Source organism: Esox lucius, chromosome 14, assembly GCF_011004845.1.
Source record: "Esox lucius isolate fEsoLuc1 chromosome 14, fEsoLuc1.pri, whole genome shotgun sequence".
NCBI classification, from domain to species: domain Eukaryota; kingdom Metazoa; phylum Chordata; class Actinopteri; order Esociformes; family Esocidae; genus Esox; species Esox lucius.
The window spans coordinates 30,741,899-30,756,851 of NC_047582.1; the positions used below are offsets into that span (position 1 = coordinate 30,741,899).

General features: G+C 39.0%; 1 protein-coding gene across 8 annotated transcripts; it reads right to left on the reverse strand.

Annotated features, from left to right (window-relative positions):
* Positions 1–352: 352 nt before the first annotated feature.
* On the reverse strand, positions 353–13,676 carry LOC105021734 (testis expressed 15, meiosis and synapsis associated). Of its 8 annotated transcripts, none has more exons than XM_020053601.3 (9): positions 13,561–13,676; positions 11,890–12,042; positions 11,443–11,611; positions 9,895–10,129; positions 9,474–9,617; positions 9,102–9,252; positions 2,095–7,442; positions 1,534–1,583; positions 353–1,349 (listed from the first exon to the last, which is right to left on the reverse strand). In XM_020053601.3, the coding sequence occupies exons 2-9, from the start codon at positions 11,981–11,983 to the stop codon at positions 692–694; spliced, it is 6,849 nt and encodes a 2,282-aa protein (XP_019909160.3). In that variant the 5' UTR covers positions 11,984–12,042; positions 13,561–13,676; the 3' UTR covers positions 353–691. The 8 variants fall into 8 exon arrangements, with proteins under 8 accessions (XP_019909160.3, XP_019909161.3, XP_012992718.3 ...); XM_020053602.3 differs by lacking the exon at positions 13,561–13,676 and adding an exon at positions 12,309–12,544; XM_013137264.4 differs by lacking the exon at positions 11,443–11,611.
* Positions 13,677–14,953: the final 1,277 nt, after the last annotated feature.

Genomic DNA, 14,953 nt, shown 5'->3' on the forward strand with positions numbered 1-14,953 from the left:
ATTCCATATTTCTAATAAAGTTAATCCAAAAGTAGCAGTAATTTAACATCTGTTTTGTGTGCTAATTGAGAGGTTTGTGTTGTGACGCAAAAACTTACAAATGACAGCCACCTTTAGTGGATTTTTATAGAATACATATTTTATTTGTGAGTAAACAAATTTGTTTGTTTTTTGCTGTAAAAATTATTAATGGTAAAGTTGAGCAATATTACATACATTTTCCAAATTACACTTTATTAAACAATGCATCAGGCAGTGAACATGTCAAGCACACAAAAGCCTGTATAATGCAAACTAGAAAATGAACTAAAGGGATTGTTAAAGTTTAATAAAACACTTAAATAATATTATTTACATCACTCTGAGGAATAAGTTAACAACACTCTGCATTTCATTTTGGTTAGAAAATATTGGACACTTTCAATCAGATATTGTTAATCCGCAATTGGAATGTCTGAGAAAAAAGCAGAAATAGTTACAACAATTAAAACAAGACAAAAAATTATTAATTACAATTGTGTGTACAAATATTAAATAAATTAACTAAAATAAATGTGTTTCCAACTCTCCTTAAGAGTTATTTTGGTGACTTGCATAGGTTGCCTGGGGGAACATTAACACGGAAACAACACCACTTCCTCATTTCCAAATGATCCGTATTTGCTAGAAAAATCTGCCCCATAAAACAACCCTACACAGGGTAGAGAGGAAATGCTTCTTTGTTGTTAAGTGTTGCTGTGGATAATTCAGGGTTGGCCGTGGAATAGGTCTGGCCATTCAGAAGGAAAAAGGGATAATTTATTGGAGTGGGTTCACACAGTGGAGGAACCTGATTTTTAATGCTAATGAGAGGTGGGACGGAGCACAGAGACTGTAGTGCCGTATTTCCTCCTGTTACGGATGAAGTGGGCTGGAGAGAAGGGGATGAAAGACTTGTCCAGGAAGACATTTGTGTTTGCTCTGAGAGGATTGGCTCGATGATAGGGGCGTGGCCACTGTCCCTAACATTAATCCACAAAGGATGACCTGGCCCTGGATCAGCTCCCACTGGGTCCTGGAAGTTCTGGAGGTCCCAGTTTAAGATCCACTGTCGTCCATCTGAGTTACTTGCCTCCGCTCCCAAAGAGGCAGGTAAATTAATCTGTGAGTTTGGATCTATGCCCCCTTTGCTAGACCTCAGACAGGCCCTGATTTCAGGGTATGGTGGCATAGGTTGGGATAACCTTTCACCCCAGTTAATGACATGGTTCTTCACAGGTTTCTGTTGGTGTGTCCAAGCTTGAATATGGGTTGCATTTTTGCTTGGGGGTTCGGTCAGGTGGTATACGTTTGGTTCATCCCTGTAAGGCCTTAAAATGAAGGAAAAAAATCTAAATAATAAAATGATAGGACGTCTGTTTTATCCCAAACCATTACTTAGCATCTTCATTATAGTATGAATAAATGTAAATCACTACTTTGTATATTAACTTTTTGCTTATGAATCACACAAGGGACATAACAGTGAGCAAACAGAAATGTTGATTTACTTACGATTTTGTGAGGTCAATTACTGGCATAGACACATTTTTAGGATTTTTATTCTGGGGAGAAAAAAAAGACTATAAAAAACTGTTTGAATCATACAATGTAATATATATATATATATATATATATATATATATATATATATATTTATTTATTTATTTTTATCTCACCAAAATGTACTTAATATCAGAGCTGGGCACCAAATCCATTAAATGTTCATTAACTAAGTAAAATATTTTGTTGAAGATTTAATGCTAACTGTGAAAATCATTACTGGATTAATTAACTTCCGTGACATTTAACTTCCGTTTACTCTGCTAAGTCTGCTAACCCAAAAACCTAAAAAAATATACTCTGGAGTCTAAGCTAATTTTTGCTTCAGTCCATAGTGGGGAACGAGACCAAATCCTTTCTGTGCTGAATATCTAGATGCTATTTTCAAATGTATTTCCCTGCAGTACGATTACATTTTGGTGAACGGACTAACGATTAACAAAGTTAACATTTTGATTGACTGTGCCCAGCTATGCGTAATATACATCACAAACTAAAAAGACATAATCAAACCTGAGAACAGCGAGTCTTGTCAATGGGCAGCCTCCCTCGACCCAAAGCTCTGGTTCTATATGCTCGGTTGGCCAATCTGAATTTTGGTGATGGCGTCCTTGTCGTTACCATCAGCTGGGTCCTCTTTGATACATTTGTATGGAACAGTGAAACACCAGATTCCGTCACTCCATAGACAATTTGTGGATTCGTTTTTTTGTATTTCGCAAGTGGCTCATGGGGTGCAACTTGTTTCACATCCCGCCACACCAGTATCTTCGATGCATCGTACAGGATGTGTTCCATGCCAAACCAAGACATCTTGCTGACCATTGTGTTGTTGCAAGTTTTCAAATAGTAGATTTTCTCTTGAAGAAATCGGAAAACCATGGCAAGGTGCTCTGCCTTTCCTACATCAAATCCGTCTTCCAACTTGTCTGCGGGAGTCTCTGTGAAGGTTGTCACGAGTTTCTGTACCTTTTCTAAACTTTCCACAGTATTGCCAAAATTTACCATGCAAGACAGTGGCACAGAGAGGAAAAAGCTTTCTATGTCAGCAGGATTTCGTAACGCAGCCTCAATCTCCAACCTCTCTCTTTTGCTTTTGAGATACATGTAATATGACATTTGTGGGGTACTTTGCAGCTGTTGATTTAATGTTGAGACAGCCAAATGGTACCTCTGCAATGCAATTGGGCCTTCATTGATCAGGTTTTGCTGGAATGATGAATATAGAGAGGACTGCTGCTGAAATCCCACCTTCCCTTTGTAGAGTTCTCCATACAGAGTAGGATCATACCACAACATACTCCTAAATGTAGACAGTCCACTTAAATATCGCATCTTGTTATCTACAAATTGCCAGGCCTCCATCATTATCTGCAGTTCCAGAAAAGAATTCAAAGCTTCGTACTTCAGTTCAATTGGTATGGGGGGACACTCCATATATTGGTCTAAAATCTGATCTCTTGAGACGATAGTTCTATTTGCCTCAACATTCTGTTTTCTCTCAAAGTTTGAGATGAAGTACTGCAGCATGACTTTGCACTTCGCTCGTATCGGGCAGAGTTCAACCAAGGATGCTGCTTTGTCTCCAAGCTTTAGCGTGTCTGAGATATCACCCACAGTGAAGTCTCTATGAATAGACTTGGTGTTCAGCTTTACAACGTGGCTTGTCAGCTTCTGTTTGCCTTTTTTGGTTTTGCAAAATTCAGATTTCTCCGGTTCTGATTCTTCCAGGGCTTTGAGCGTGGTCATTTGGTTTGCATAGATTGTGCCCTTGGGCGGATTTTTTCGTTCTCTCCATGCAGAAGTCTCAGCATTTTTGGTCCCATGGGAAATGTCAGGTACACTTGTGGATACTTCTGCTTCAGTGGTTTTCTTGTCCAGATAAGATAGAGTGACATTTTCAGGGATTTCCAACATGGAAGTACTATCAGGGCTAATGCAAGTAACACTATCATCATTTTTATTGTTCCCTGTTGTTTTTCCCTTTTGTGGTTGCTCTTTATTATAAATCAGGTGATTCGGTGGGCATACCTTGGTTGGGATTGGTAGGCCACTAGGCCTCAGATGGTTCAACTCCACCCTGTCAAGCACGACAAGTTGAACGGGTTGCTCCTTTTGGTCATTGGCATTATTCTGGAGAGTTTCAGAGATTGGTGGCAAATGCGCTGCAGTTCCACAAAATGTTGTTTTCTCTGAGTTCTTAACTGTGGACTCAAAACCTGTCAAGTAATCTCTCAATCTACTGATGAGTTTCACCTCCCTAGAGGATGTATTTATTTTGTTTTCTTGTTCCTGTGGAGTGCAGTAATGTGCTTTATCTGATGTGTCTGCTTTCTCTGTCCTCGATTGGCCAGACATTAACGGCAAAACCAAAGTCATCTCTTCCTGTGGTTTGGGCACATTTGAACGTGACTCAGTGCCACAAAGTATCTCGATGGCCGCATCTAAGGGAACCTCCATGTTCTCAGTGGTTGGAATGATCTCTTTAGCAGGGTCCATAGCCCTACTGGACTCTTCAAATTCTTTCATAGAGTGTGTATCTGCTTCTAGTGCATTTTCTTGTTGCAGATACTTCTCCTGTTTTCTATGCTTAGTTTCCCCCTCATTGACTTTGTTTATACCAGGCATATTTGTGCAATTTGGAGAAAGCAATTTGTTCTGAAGAATGGTGCAAATACTCTGGGCTTCCTGAGAGGTTTCTGTATTAGATAGATCCTGTGCTTCTTTACTGTGCTGAAGTTCTTCTGTAGAGTTACTTGTAGTGCTCCCAGAATTGGATTTTGCATTCTCTTCATGGATTATTTCTGTGGTTAACAAAGGTGAGTTTGTGTCATCATCAGCTACGTGGTTCTTCTGGTTAATACTTTCATTGCTATCCCTCATATACTGATCATTTTCTTTAGATGGTGTTTCTCCAGATGGTGCCTTCAATGGTTTCCTCTCAAAAGCATTACATCTCAGAAGTTGATTATCAGCGGATGTTGGGCTGAAAGGTATAGACTCTGCAAGAGCCCTGGGCATGTTGACTTGACTGCACATTCTTTTGTAACTGACTGTCCCCCAATGGTTGCTTCTTCTAAAAACTTTCATCATCTTCATGATTGTGCCTTTTCTTGATTTTATAGGAACCTGTTTTGACGTTTTTGAGTGGTTTGACAAAGAAATATTGTGAGAAATAACCTTTGTAGATTTAGATTTAGAACATGATTTGTATTTCTTCCCCAAGGTTCGAGCTCTGATGTTTCTTTTGACTGTTTCAGGGGAAAAGGTTTTGTGTTTGAAATTTCTTTTTTTGTGGGGAACATGTACATTTTCACTCTGCACAAGATGGGATGCATGTTGTGAGTATGAAATGTCAGTGACACTTTGTTTAACATCAGCTCTTTTCCTTACTGTTACATGTTTACGATCTCTCATTTTCCTTATGTACGCATTTTCTTTTCCTTTGTATTTCTCTGCCATTATTTTGATTAACCTTACATTATGGGCATGTGCCTTGTTGAAAGTGTCACAGGTGGTGGCTTTCAGAATAGAGTCACTGTTTTCACTGATAACTCTGTGGTGGGTAAGTTTTTCATTATCCAGTGCAGTGAGTGAACCTTGAGTTCCTTCAAGGGACTCTGACACTGAAAATCTCTTGGACAGTGAGGGTAACTCTGCGACAGCTGCATAATCTCTGTCAGCAATTATTGTGACGCGAATGTTACTTTGTTGTTTTCCATCTAATTGTTTTGTTTTGTGGGACAGAATTGTTAATGCATTGACATCCATGTAACTGTCATTGCATTTTGGTTTAAGATAATGTTTGCTAGAAATTGAGCATGTTCTGTTTTGATAAGGGGGAAAAAATACTTCATTGAGCTGCAGCCTTTTCAACAGGAAACTGTAGACTGAATCATCAGCCTGCACATTATCAGATGTCTTGGATATTTCTTCTCGATTTGAGTCTATTTCATTCCGTTCTCCGTCTTTCTGCAAAAGCCTTTCACAACCTTCACTTGAGAGAACTCCAGGATAGTGGTCTGCACATATAACTACCTCTGGTGCTTCTGTATCATGAACCTCCTCACAAGCCTCCATGATATCCGTGTGGTTTTGAAAAATGACTGAACACCGTGGTTCTGATTCATGCGTGCCTTGCACTGAACTTAGAAAATGTAGCCGTTTTCCCTCTGTTGCTAATATTGGTTCGCACTTCTGTTCTCTGCTCTGTCTGTTTTCCTCAAAGATTTCAGGTGCTGTCCCTTGAATCTTTTCCTCTGTCACTGAATTCGTTTGAGAGACTGTCTCTGAGTTCTGTCTGCTAGCTTCAAAGTTTGCATTTAGACAATCCTGAAGATTTTGCTCCACTGCCGAGTTAAGATTAAACCTCACCTCCGTGTCCTGACTGCTTTCGGTGGTCGTCATTTCGGGATGAAATGGAGCCAGTGGGTCATTACTCACAGCTGTTCCATCCTGGAGATTCACAGGTACTTTGTGCCCGTCATATTCTGTTTCTGTGATATACATCGTTGCAGGTTCAGGACGGCAAATGTTAATTTTCTCCAGTTCTATCTGGTCTGTATTCCTCTCAAGTGGGCGTGCCGCGCTTTCCTTCACAGCCCCACTGACAAATGATGGATGATGGTTTGAAATTGATGGACTATGTTCACTATTCATGGTGTTTTGGGGCAGCATGCCTGTGTTAGTCTCTTGACCGCTGTTGCACATCTCCCTTGTGCCTGTGCTGGGCAAGCAAATGTTTGTACTTCCTGGATTACATTGCTGCCGTTGGTCTGCCGAGGTGATTTTGCCATTTTGACTGAGTAGACTCTTGGACTTGTGAAAGAAATGTGCATAAACATTTATTCTGTCTAATAATATCATTTTTTCATGTAATGACAGATGTTGTAGAGACCAAATCTTTTCCTTTCGCTCCTCTTTAGTCAGATGGAGATATGGAGAATACTCCTGAAATTTCATTTTAAGCATGCTAGATGATGGCTGATTCTCAGTTGACATCATTACAGACAGAGGAACTGAACTATTCACCAAAGAAGCAGTAGGACCTCCTTGTGGCATTTTAGGTTGGCTTGGCATTGGATCATCCTTAAATGCAGTTTCCCTATGCGTTTTCTCCTGCTTTTTTAAATTAAGATTGTTATTCTCTGGGCTCTCAGTCAATTTGCAAACCAAAGGATCTGTTTGTGAATCTCTTTCAATCCCCTTTGAAATCAATCCCTGCACATTGATAGTTTCTCGTGCCGACAATCTGGGATCCTTAATCACACGTGAAGCATAAACTACACTAGACACCTGTTCCAATGCACCAGTCGCAAATGTAGACTGTTGCCTTGAGCCATCTTGCCTTGTAGACAGACCTTGTTGGCAAGACTGGACTTGGTTACCATAGTAGAGTTCATTATGGTCCATTTTAGCTACACCTGCATGACTTGGGGTTTGTAAATGCCCAGAGTCAGTAAGTAGTTGATGGTTCTCCAGAAACTGAAGTGAACCCGTGAAGGGTGGTGATGAATTTAACGGGGTCGAGGGTTGTTGGGGCTTCCAGGAACTTAACGGTGGTAGGGGCAGATGTAGCTGTTCACACCTACTAATGGGTGGTGGGGTCAGTAGGTTCTGGTCACAGCTATTGAAGTGTGGTGGGACCGGGTGGCCACTGTTGTCAAATGACTTGTCTGGGCTTGATGAGATGTTCTGGGTGTCCTGTTGATCACCTCTTAGAAATGCAGGGGTTTTTCCAAGTACCTGAGGTTTGTATTCAGGTCTCGGCCTGTCTGTTGTCCCAAAATGATTGAATATCACAGTCGCATTCTGTCCCTTTCTGGCTCTATGTGCCAACATGTGTGTTTCCAAATATGCCACTGAACCAACGAAAGAGAAAATAAATTAACAAAAAAACAACAACAACAGAAATATATATTAATACTACAATCCTGTGTCCAAAAAGGTGGGATGCTGTGTTAAGTATAAAGAAAAATAGAATGCAATGATATGCAAATAATTTGAACCCTATTGTCCAGTTTTGCAGACAATGATGAAGCCTAGTCTGGGATTAAAAAAACAAGGAGTTATCTATTGAACGTCCTATTTTTCGCCATAGACTTGGCTTAATCCGTGTCTGCAAAACCGGCCCTAAATTCAATAGACCGTAGTACCAAGACAACATATTAAATGTTGAAACTGAGAAATTTTATTGTTTCTTTGAAAATGTTTGCTCACTTTGAATTTGATGTCAGCAACATGTTTCAAAAAAGCTGGGACAACAAGAGACTGGAAATGTTGCGTAATGCCTATAAAACAAAACCTGGTGGATTATCCCCCAACTATATAGCTCAATTGGCAATTGGGTATTAAAATATGATTCCAGAGAGGATGTGTCTGTCAGAAGTGGAGGACGGGGAGGGGATCACCACTCTGTGAAAGACTGTGAAGGTAAATCGGGCCACAATTCAAGAATAACACAACAGACATAAATCTGTAGTGGAAATCGCTGCATGGGCTCAGGAACACTTCCGAAAACCATTGTCTGTGAACATAGTACGTAGCGGCATCTACAAATGCAAGTTAAAACTCTACCATGCTAAGAAGAATCCCTACATAAACAACATCCAAAAACACCAGTGTCTTCTCTGGACCCAAGCTCATTTTAGATGGACTGAGGCAAAGTGGAAACTGTCCTGTGGTCTGATTAAGAAAAATTTTCGATTCTGTTCAGGATTCATGTATGCCACACCCTCCAGGCAAAAGAGGAGAAGGACCATCCAGCTTGTTATCAGCGCAGAATGCAAAAGCCAGCATCCGTGATGGCATGGGTGACTTTCACACCTGTAAAGGCGCAACAATATATACAGGTTTTGAAGCAACACATGCTGCCATCCAGACAACGTAGTTTTCAGGGAAAACCTTGCTTATTTCAGCAAGACAATGCTAAACCAAGACAATGCCAAATTCTGCACGTATTACAACAGCATGGCTCCGCAGTAAAAGAGTCTGGGTGCTAAACTAGCATGCCTGCAGTCCAGACCTGTCACCCATTTGGCACATTATGAAATGACAAATATGACAAAGGAGACCCCGAACTGTTTAGCAGCTGGAATCCAATATCAAGCAAGAATGTGAAAACATGTCAATTTCAAAACTACAGCAATTGGTCTCCTCAGTTCCCAAACACTTACAGAGTTGTTAAAGGTGATGCAACACAGTGGTAAACATGCCCCTGTTCCAACTTTTTGACATGTGTTGCTGGCATCAAATTCAAATTGAGCACGTATTTTTCCATCAACAATAACATGTTTCAGTTTTAACATTTTATATTTTGTCTTTGTACTATTTTCTATTAAATATAGGGCTAAATGACTTGCACATCATTGCATTCGGATTTTATTAGCATTTTATGCAGTGTACCAATGTTTCTGGAAAAGGGGTGTATGTACAGGCCAATCTTGGGAGTGGAATAAAAAAATTTAATTATTGTCTCACTGGCTATTCAAACACACCATCGAGTTATTGCACTTGCATACCCTTTGTCTTTGGCCCCAGTTTCATAGATGGAACTGGAGTGCTATTCAGGGAAGGGTTCACCAGAGGAACCAATGAAACCATAGCATATGGCAAACATTGCCTTGGTCTTAATTTTAGCTCCTGGTTTTCATTGTAGTCAAACAGGAACACCTGTGGACAGAAACGGTTGGTCGTGGTCACATGGTCCTTTGCCCAGGGAGGGAACTTTTAAAATGCATCCACTGTACACTGAAGAGCAAGAGATAGTGAAGGATTTATGTCAAAGTGCAATGAGTTAGATTCAGACTTGCGCTAATACTCTGTAGTGGTGTGCCGGAGAGGTGTGCATTACTGCACAACACCAGTCAAGGTCACGAAGGTGGTAAACTTACAGAGGAGCCCAAGATTTGCTGAGACATGCTGTCCCTTGGGGCTATGGGGTCCTTGGACATGTGACAGTCGTAATTCACTGTCGGATCATGTGTGCCATTCCTGCCGAAACACACAGGCACTTTTTTCACCTTGCCAAACAGAACCTTAGGAAGAATAAGCGTGAAAAAAAACGAATGTTTGAATTGCTTGTTGAAAAGGGATAAACATTTGTTGAAAATAGAGGAATCTCTTAATAAAAACGTTTCAGGTTTTAATTTAGGTTTACACAAATAAATTGTTGCTAGCACATGCGTGTAGTGCCTCCACTTTTTATTTTAAAAAATTTTACTCTTGCTCCATCATGACCTTTAGCCTACACTTTGATTGTGTCATGTCATGCCCTAAATTTTCATAATCATTGTCAAATTATTCAAATCTAACCTTGAAAATTATTAGGACTTTTCCGGCAGGTGTGCCGCTGACATTTTTCAGGGCGACATCAACGTGCTTGTGTAAATAGATCCCATATGATGGGTTCCCCAGAGACTGTTGATCTGTGTTCTCAACCATCAATCCGTGTTGGTAGATTTGAGCTGCTTCTTGGTCCGATGTGACTAAAAAGCAGAACCTCTCCTCCATTTCCCTGATGTGTCTATCATGTAAACGCATTTCAGACCTGAGAAACAGAAACATGTATGTAGGGGATCGGCTGAAAGCATTATGTGATTCATCCACTTTTCAAAAAGAAGAACCAAAACAAAAGAGCACTACTCATTTCACACACAGTTATATTTAATTTTTTTAAATAACAGTTGGTTAAGAATAAGAAAAACACCATAGCAGTCATGTAATCATAATAGTGGATCATGCATTGTGTCAGATTTTAGGTAGAAAGATTATGTTTCCGTCCATGATTCTGAGGGTTATATACAATCCATGTAGCAATCCAACAATATGCATAGAGTACACTTATATATAGTTTAAGATGTATATACAAATATATAGTTTAAGATGCATATACAAATATATAGTTTAAGATGCATATACAAATATATAGTTTAAGATGCATATACAAATATATAGTTTAAGATGCATATACAAATATATAGTTTAAGATGCATATACAAATATATAGTTTAAGATGTATATACAAATATATAGTTTAAGATGTATATACAAATATATAGTTTAAGATGTATATACAAATATATAGTTTAAGATGTATATACAAATATATAGTTTAAGATGCATATACAAATATATAGTTTAAGATGCATATACAAATATATAGTTTAAGATGCATATACAAATATATAGTTTAAGATGTATATACAAATATATAGTTTAAGATGTATATACAAATATATAGTTTAAGATGTATATACAAATATATAGTTTAAGATGCATATACAAATATATAGTTTAAGATGTATATACAAATATATAGTTTAAGATGCATATACAAATATATAGTTTAAGATGTATATACAAATATATAGTTTAAGATGCATATACAAATATATAGTTTAAGATGTATATACAAATATATAGTTTAAGATGCATATACAAATATATAGTTTAAGATGTATATACAAATATATAGTTTAAGATGTATATACAAATATATAGTTTAAGATGCATATACAAATATATAGTTTAAGATGCATATACAAATATATAGTTTAAGATGTATATACAAATATATAGTTTAAGATGCATATACAAATATATAGTTTAAGATGTATATACAAATATATAGTTTAAGATGCAGTGCACCAGTGTTGTATAGCGGATTTCAGTCCATGGAGGGATTTTCATGGAAATAAAACAAAAAAATATTTTTGGTCATTAATAATAAAGAGAATATATGATCAGTTACTGATTTGCATTTCTGTACAATCTGTATAATTTGCGTCTGTGTAATTTGCATATCGTTTTTTGTGAAGAGATGCACAAAACGAATACCATTTAACTTCTGTTGACTGTCACCTTTTTTCTGAGAATTCTCGCAGAAGCTCCTCGTTGTGTATTAGCTTGACATTATCCCACTGCCAAGTCAGTAAAGTCTCGTTTCCCATATCCAGTCGGGACTCATTCAGCATTAACTGTATCAGGCTAAAATCTCTGCTGTCACTGGGGCATGGATCCAAAAGAGCTTCTCAAAGGACAATGCATATGAAAAAGGATTACATTTAATTCAACAATGTAAAACAAATTAAAAAAATTGCCCAAATGTTTTAAATCAATAGTATAATCATTACTGGTATTACTGATGGGAAACTAAAATGTTAAAAGCGTTGTAAGGAGTGGTGCAGACCTTACAAGCCAACATGCTTGTTAAGATTGTCAAATGATTAACTATTAGCAGCTGTCAATGTTTGCCTACGTAGATGAGACTTTCATGATGTTCAACAACTAGTCGTTTGTTTGGCATACCTTTTCCATCTCCCCTCTTCTTTCTGGGAATGGTGAAGTTTCTCAGGGCTGGAGCACCTACTGCCTGGGAAGAGCTTTGGGATGGAAATGACATCTCTCTCTCTTGGTACTGAATGTCTCAGTATGGTGCCGGGCCTATTCCAGAACATCACCCTGTCAAAGGTCCACACGTCAGATCAAGGTCAAGACAACTCAGTGTTCCTGCTAGAAAACTGCTTAACAGCCTTTAGTATTTTCTGAATCAGGAACTGCTGTCATTAGATGTTTTTGTACTGTAGGTACTTCCCCATTTCTAAGTAACATGATCACTTTATTGCGAAAGCTTTCGAGAAGATTCAAACTGCCGTTTTGTATTTTTCAGTCAACCATTCAAATTTCAAAACAAACATTATTTAGTGCCAATGTCCCGACATACTCACGGTTTGCATATCCAATCCAGTGGAGTGGCAGTAATTACCGTAATTCATCGAGACGTCCTGTTTACTCTACAAATTTACAAAGTAGCGTAGTCACAGAAGAATGACCCCCATTCTGCAATAGCACACCTTATCTTTCCAGCTGAGCAATGATCTAACTCAGCCGACACAAGGAATTTGTGTTTTCTTCCCTACAAACAGCATATAAGTATAAGCTCTTACTTAAGGGGACCAGAATCAGAACGTAAATGTGTGCACAGATCAAATACCTCACACAGCTCCCCCAGTCTATTCAGCTTTGGAGCATGTATGGTGAATCCAAAGTCACCTGTTGTCTCAGTTATCCTTTGACCTCTGATAGGTTTCCCAGGCACAATTTGCTTCTTTTTTTTTTTTTTTTTACATCATGTGACCCATGTCCATATACAGACATTAATGTGGCAAAAAAAAAAAGAAGCTATGCAGGCAAACTAGATATAATTTGACTGATTCAACTTGAGTCAAACATTTTGATAACAATGTAAGTTTCAAAAAGTGTTAGAGTAAACTACACTTGCTTTATAGTCACATCAAATCTCCTATTTCAATGTTAACAGCTTTAACAAAGCAGCTACAAACATAATAACCCATACTCCAAAACCTGCTGAATAAATAACTACAAAAACGGAACAGTGATATTGATCTGTGTCAGAGCCTCCCCACATAATCTCTGATGAAAGAACACAGAAACAATCTGTTAAATGGCACCGGCTATGTACTGACAGAAATTACTCAAAACAATTCCACCTCTTACCTTTAAGATGACATATTAGAATTCAAAATAAGCAAAATAAAGTAAAACATCCCAACACAACCTTTATTCACTGAAAGATTAACCCACAACACTCGCGTATAGTACTGCACATGTCTTTTGACAGATGAAAAAACAGGTTTGTTTAATACTTTAATACTTCCTATTTCGCTACCAATCATGCATGCATTCCAACAGCGTTATCTGTTATAATGGGTGAAACTGACGAATCAGAAACCACTTGTCAAGAATAGCGGCTCTTGCTTCGGAGTTTGAAACATGACATTGAATTTTCTATGTTGAGAAAGTACGATGGAGGGAACTTCAGTAAAACAGTGACACATTTCAGAAGATTCAAATGTTTTTGTTAGATCATAAATCATGCACAGTGTTTTGATGAAGCTTGGCCCGTACTAGAGATGAACAAAACAAATCCGAAATAAACAAATCCACATGCTCTCTTACCATACTCTGAATCTTTCACAGAAATCCTCAAGCTTGTCTCAAATGCTTTTGTCACGCAAATGTGAGCGTCGAACAGTGCACATGTGCACTTTCAGGGACGCAGCAAAGGCTTGCTTGCAGGAGGAAATGGCTTGACCTCAAAGTCACATGATAAGTTTCAGAGGCCCAGGAAGTTCCCACCACTGCCCTATTTCACACCTCCCAGAAGTGCACATCTAGGTTCTTACCACAAAGATGACCTGATATATCTACACCACCAAAGGAAATCTATGTAATTTCTCAATGAATATTAATTGCAGTTACAATAGAATTCATCTGGGACTGTTGTTTTTGGCTGAAAACACAACAGCCTTTCAGTCAGTTGATACGTAGTTGTTAATAGTTAAATGATGGTTTCCGTGTGATCGATCATGTTCACTGAATCATGGGAAGTGCACCGACTGAACCAGTGGCCCTGTTTGGCGGAAACAGATTAAGTCTAGACCTGGATAGATCTGGACCGAAATGAAATCAAGCTCAGTGGAGACTAGGTTATAATCTTTGTCCCTGAAACCGGCCCTTGGGGCTGGTTTCCTGTACACAATTTTAGCCTAGTGTCAGGTGCTGGCTGGGGGCCTCTAGACATCTCTAGGCACCTGGGGGCCACAGTCAGGGCCTGACCGCACAGGTGCCTCTAGGCATCTCTGTGCTGCTGTTTTGGTTGTCCCCAATTAGAGGCAACTGCGCTGTGTTGCCTCTAATTGGGGACCCTATTTAAGTTGCCCATGTTTTGGTTTCAGTTGGGGATCATTGTTTTTGTGTTATCTGACTCAGTTTGCGGTCTGCCGCTACTTTTGGTGGTTTCTGTTCAGTTTGCCAAGAAGAACATTAAAAGGATGTTTCCCTTTGCCTCTGTGCCTGTGTCCTGCCTCCACGACCATGACACCTAGTCCAGGACTATGTTATTCCCATAGAGATTTTTCCAAACAGAGTTTGATACGTAGTCTGGGACTAGGCTTAATCGTTGCCCACAAAACTGTCCCCATAGCAACCCAAAACACAGATCACACAGCATCAACACAGATGGTACACAAATTACCAAGCTTCAATGACAATCAACTGCAAAGGTCAAGTAACACACTCACAGTGATATGAAGCGCCAAACTATAGGTTTCCATGGCAACCTTTTTGTTTATTTCAATGGCATTTATAAAAGGCAGACACGTACACATGCAAACATTGGTTGCTATACACCAGCTGAATGCTATCAGCCCTAAATACCACTGTACTTCTGTACTTCGGGTTGAAGCTGCTCAAACTAAATACGAACCGGGTTGGTCAACCAGCTACCATTGGCGGATGGTCCGCCAAAATCTGGTGTGCTCAAGCTTGTTTTAGCTGGTCAACCAACTGC